The sequence below is a fragment of the Epinephelus moara genome, chromosome 20, assembly GCF_006386435.1.
Source record: "Epinephelus moara isolate mb chromosome 20, YSFRI_EMoa_1.0, whole genome shotgun sequence".
In the NCBI taxonomy this organism is placed as follows: domain Eukaryota; kingdom Metazoa; phylum Chordata; class Actinopteri; order Perciformes; family Serranidae; genus Epinephelus; species Epinephelus moara.
Genome location: NC_065525.1, coordinates 45480228 through 45486247, shown reverse-complemented (window position 1 = coordinate 45486247; position 6020 = coordinate 45480228). Strand labels below are relative to the sequence as shown.

Genomic DNA, 6020 nt, shown 5'->3' with positions numbered 1-6020 from the left:
TGAATGGTTGTCTGTCTCTATGTGTCAGCCCTGTGATAGTCTGATGACCTGTCCAGGGTGAACCCTACCTCTCACCCAATGTCAGCTGGGATAGGCTCCACCCCCCCAACGACCCTCAAGAGGATAAGCTGCTACGGAAATGGATGAATGTATTTAAATAATTACAGTAGTTATTACATTTTTAACGACTAGTGTAAAACTGACCGGGGTAGATCCTGAAGAAGCCAGTGGAGCTGCCAAAGAACTGCCAGGTGAGCGTTGGATCCTTCTGGAAGTTACTGATGAAGACGTCATTTAACGCCTCAGAGTTGTAGATGGCGTTGAGGATGTTGGGATCTGCACACAGAGAACAGAAACATCCTGAGCAAAGCTAAACTTTACAGGAAGTGTTTGTACATTTCAGAGGCAAAGCTGGCGACCTCTGACCTTTGTTGTAGACGTTGGTGGGAACCTGGATGTTGCTCTGCTGCGTGTTCACCAGCAGGTTGTTAAAGTGTTCGTTCTCCTCCAGGGGGAACTCTCCGCCCAGCTCCACGTTGTTCCCGTCCTCGTCCACCGTGTTGATCATCATGGAGTTGTAGTAATCAAACTGTTCAGGAGAAAGGAAGTAGGACATGAACAGGTTCCTTTCAGAATAAGGTGCTGACTTTTAGACAAAGGAGTAAATATCTATCCACCATAAATTACCTTAAATATCCTGACGACATTACGTGTAGGCATTTCTCCAAATATAAATGAATAAGGACAAATGATGGGATTTTATGAAGCACAGTGGGGAACACAACTTCAGTTTAAAATAATAAAAAATTGTAATAATACGTATTATAATTACACAAAATCTGTGTCAGTTGTTATTACCTGACACGCTTAGACCTCCATACACAATGTTTGATACTCAGTTTCTGTTCCGCTACGTACACCTTTGGGGGTACCCCTCCTATAAAGGGCTGTCTCCCACCTTACCTCTCCCTTTTTACTGTTGTGCTTCGTAGGAGAGGTAAGTGATATTGCTCTTGTGGTAATTTCTGTGTTTTAGAGCTGTTAAGCTGTTTATAAGTTCATTTTCCAGCCTAAGGCTATTGTATAATATTGTGACATATTCCTGAGTCACCTAATTTGTGTAGGGGCTCGAGTTATATGGTCGTAATTGACGGAGGATTTTGTTTTTACTCTTTCTGTCAGTTGTCAGGAATAAATGGAGATCAACAGTCTGGGCCTCTTCATATCAACACAACGCAGACAACACTAGAGTCCACCGGGTACATAAACCGATCAGCCAAAACAGTCAAAACACTGACAGGTGAAGTGAATAACATTGATCACCTTGTTACAATGCAATGCTCTGCTGGGAGACCTTTGGTCCTGGCATTCATGTGGATGCCACCTGAAGCCCTTCACCAACCCAAACACTGCTGTGGGCTAGGTAACCCCCCTCACAGCAACGGTACTCCCTGATGGCAGTGCCCCCCAGCGGGACAATGAACCATGCCACACCACAAAAGCCGCTCAGGAATGGCCTGAGGAACATGACAGAAAGCTCAAGGCATCAACCTGGCCTCCAAGTCTCCCACACCTCAATCTGACTGAGCATCTTGGGAAGTACTGGTGCCCCACCTCACAACTGACAGGTCTAAATGATCCAAAGCCAGCACCTGGCCGGGTGCCAGACACCACAGGACACCTTCCAGAGAACCTGTGTCCATGCCTTGACATGTCAGAGACATGTCCACTCCAGGAAGGCCTCACCGTGGATTAGGGGTGCCTCAGAGGTACCAGCACGTCCCATGGGGGGACAGCCCTCCATTCCGAAACACCGCCGTTCCGAACCACCCCCACTCCGAAACTGATTTTCAAGTCCATATTGAATTTCCTGCATCCAACACTGCCGCCCGCTCTCTGGCCGCACTCGCACAATTCTGAAATTTGCTGTACTACAAAAGCTTGAAATGAACGTTCAACTCATTGTTTTTTATTGAAAATATGTCACTGTCTTCATTTTTTATGTATAATTTCACTAGCAGCAAACACATTGAAAAGGAGATGCTTGTCAAGTCTTTTTACGCGCACTGTCCGTGGTGCTGAAATCCCCACTCCCGGCCACACATGTGGATACGTGTTGATTGGAGGCACCTGTTAACGAACTGCAGGCGTTGTCCCCAATATTCAGAATAGCGGGGCCTTTAGAAAAAATGGGAAACTCCGCCATTACGAAGAATGGAGGTCTATTTTCGGAAAGGCGGGGTGTAACCGTCCCATGGATGCTTGATCAGATTTAGATCTGGGGAATTTGGATACCAGGTCGATGCCTTTAGCTTTTTGTGACGTACCGCGGGTCATTCCTGAGCAGTTTCTGCAGCGTGGCATGGGACATTTTCCTGCTGGGGGGCCACTGCCATCAGGTAGTGCTGCTGCCATGACGAGAGATACTTGATCTGCAGAGGTTTTTGGGTGGGTGGAGAGCATCAGGTAGCATGAATTTCTGGAGCAAAAGTTCCCCAGGGGAACATTGCCTTGTAACAAGATGATCAATGTTACTCACTCCACCCGACAGTGGTTCTAATTTCTGGCTGATCAGTGCATATTCACTTAATATTCAACTGTTAAAAAGTCTTCCATTTATCTTTTGGTGTTTATGGAGTTGGTTTTACTCAGAAATTCTGACCTGAATTTGGTGGGAAAGTTGAATGAAAACTGTAAAGAGTTCCTTATACGCATGTTTATGTTTAGAGAGAATTTTCCATTTGAGCTTTTATTTTGATAAATGCAACCTTGCTGCTGTTTTTTTTAATTAAAAAAATGGCTTTTTGATAGCAGGTTTTTAGAATTAAAGTCGCTCCTATCAGTTCTACTGTACTGTATAAGGTGTTATTTTGCTTAAATGTTGGCTGCAGCCCAGCACTGCAGGTTAGCAGCATGCTGTCATAAACACAACAGCTCCTATTGTTTTAAAAAAAAAAATCTGATTAACAAAGTATCAGTGAGGTTGTTTGACAGGAGAGAGACAGAATCATCTAATTAATGAGCAACATCTACCTTCTATCTGATTACTGCTGCTGAACTGAATACTGTGTGCCGTTAATATGACCTTCACATGCTACACTGTATGTTTTTATATAACATGTTAGTGTTATTCTGTGTGCAGTTTGGTTGCTGCGGTGTCGACCCAGTTTCCTCACAGGATCAGTGAAGTTTGATCTAATCTAATTTCAGGTGTCAGCTGAAGCTTTAAAGCTTCAATCTGCCGGTGCCTCTGATCGGGGTCAACCCTCTGTTCCCAGGGTCCTGTGTCTCTTGATAGAGACTATCATTGTGACAGATTAGTAAAGGCTAGGTTCATAGTTCAAACTGCAAAAGCATGAAAGCAGATGTATGTTTCAAATGCAGTCTGAATGGTAAAAATCTGTTCAGTAACTGTGGCGATATCAGCGTTTAAGTGGCCCAACAATGCCCAAACATTCGAGGGCGTAGGTTTAATGGAGTATAAAATCAGTAGGCTGTAAGCTGTGGATGATTTCAACACGCTGACCCATGGACACATCACTGAACATTGATCGAGGAGAAAAACATAGCTGAGAACATATTCTTGTGAAGCCAGATCATCTCCACAGTGGTGTGTCAGCGCTACAGAAAGATCTGGAATCACCGATTGCCTCTCTGCTATGGGGGAAATAAAAACTCTGGTGTGTTTGTGTTTCTTTAAACCAGTCACAGTATTCTTGGGCGGCACTAAGCCCAGGATGCAGTGATGGTGGTCTTGTAAAACAGTGTCAGGTTGAATTTGGTTTGGTCGAACATTTGCACGTGAGGAGGCGAGCACTGTCTGTAAAATGGCTCCACAAAAGAAACTGCTACAGAAAACATTGTTAGTCGTATGTCACTGTGTGATTCAACTTTTAGTGATAAAAAAGACAAACATAATTTGGTAATCAGACCTGTAGAGGTGAAGCCAGACTGTATTTTAGCTTTAGAGGAGCTCGCTGAACCCGCTAAAACTACAGACGGTTTTATGGCTGCATGTGGCTCTGGCAGAACGTTATTACATAAGAGAAGCTCATGTGAAGTGAACGGATTGGTACATGTTGTTTTATTCATTGTAGATCTTTACAACAATTCACAGAAAAACAAAGCAGGCATGACTCATTGAGCGTTCCAGATCTTCATCAAAAGTTGCCATTTTCAGCCTGTAAGTTGTTCAGCTCGGAGGATGGTGTTGTTGTTCTTTTTGTTGTTTCCCGTAGTGAAGAAGTTTTGGAAATGGTAACACGCAGATAGCGGAAGGAAGGAAGGAAGGAAGGAAGGAAGGAAGGTAGAGTTCCGGCCTAAATCAGTGGCCCAATGGCAGGTTTACAGCCACAGTCTGCACCCCGTGAGTCAGACTACTGAAAATATAAAACCCTTTGAATCGTCTCTTTGATGTGCCAAAGTATGTTCCCCTCTGATCTGCACACATTTAGCATGCTAACGTTAGCTTTTTCATTACTCTGCAGTTTTAATCATGAAGCAAAAAGCACATGAAGAACTAAAACGTAAACATGACCAGCTGGAAGTGACCTTTAAAAACAAGAGCACTCACCGTTAATGAAGCGTTGAAGTCGTGGTACAGGTCAGCGTCCTCTGCAGACTCTGCTAACCTCTGAGACGACAAACATAAAAGTCTTTATGAGTCATCTGACTGCAGTGGGAAATAAAAACATGTACCATGTGAAGGACAATCTGCCTGTGAACATCCATCCTCGTCATCATCATCATCATCACAGGTTACATCAGACAAAGGGTTGTGTGAAAACAGAGCCGTTAAACTCTTTAAACCCTCTCAGACTGTTTCATTTCAGTATTTTCATTGGTAAGTATTTGACAAGAAAAAGATTCCATTATTATGTTCTTACTTTACATTATTCGCACTGTTAAATCCCACAGATTTATCTTGTGACATCTGAGTTAAATTTGGCTCAAATGATCTCAGTTCAGTACCCAAGTACCCAAAAACTGTTATTGGATAGTGTTATTTTATTGTATGTATTGACAGATCTGCATTGTACATGGACCTAATGTTTTTACTTGATTATGTTGTTCTGTTATAAACTCTAAAGGGCAAATTCACAAAATGATTCTGCAGCTTCTGCACAAATTCTCACAGCACCCACAATAAGAGAGATGCACTGTTAGCAAACAGCCTCCTGGTGCTCCTGTGCTGTTTTGCACATATTTAAATGACTTAATATTCATAGATTTTGCAGATGAGCCTCACTGCAAAAAAGTCTAGATCATAAAGGTCAGTGCTGGCAGCCACACACGGTTACAGTGAAATTATTACTGCTGGCATGGGCTAGCAACCCATGGTAGCAGTGGTGAGACCTAGCAGCCTTACTACAACCAAAATTAGCTACAGCCAACATAGGAAAAATAGTCAGCGAGAGCAGGGGTGGAAGATGACTCACAGGTGGATTACACGATAACAGACATTGGAACGGACACGACTACGCATTGGATCTGTGACTCAGTGAAGGATAGGGGCATGGACCTATCCACCAGGGCTAGAATTAGCGCCACTCAGGGCAAGGCGAGCGCATCTGTAGAGGATAAAAGTAGCACAGTTGAGAACAAGATGCTTCANTACAACCAAAATTAGCTACAGCCAACATAGGAAAAATAGTCAGCGAGAGCAGGGGTGGAAGATGACTCACAGGTGGATTACACGATAACAGACATTGGAACGGACACGACTACGCATTGGATCTGTGACTCAGTGAAGGATAGGGGCATGGACCTATCCACCAGGGCTAGAATTAGCGCCACTCAGGGCAAGGCGAGCGCATCTGTAGAGGATAAAAGTAGCACAGTTGAGAACAAGATGCTTCAGGTTTGTCCTTGTGGTGGCAGAAANAAAGGCCTCAGAACTCATCAGGGAAAGAAGAAGTGTGTGGCAAAGAAAGGGCAAAGTAGCCGCATTGATCAGTACTTCCTAAGAAGTCAGTCGAGTCAATCCGATGAAGTCCAGCGGCAGGTAGAAAACCACAGTT

General features: G+C 43.8%; 1 protein-coding gene across 1 annotated transcript in view; it reads right to left on the bottom strand.

Moving 5' to 3' along the window:
* LOC126407356 (voltage-dependent calcium channel subunit alpha-2/delta-4-like) overlaps positions 1-6020 on the bottom strand; it is a gene marked incomplete at its 5' end in the record, with an annotated part of 135442 nt that overhangs the window by 71589 nt on the left and 57833 nt on the right. Inside the window, 3 exons of the mRNA XM_050072155.1 lie at positions 205-336; positions 427-589; positions 4574-4633. Coding sequence (XP_049928112.1) covers positions 205-336; positions 427-589; positions 4574-4633 — 355 coding nt within the window. The remainder of the gene's footprint in view (positions 1-204; positions 337-426; positions 590-4573; positions 4634-6020) is intronic.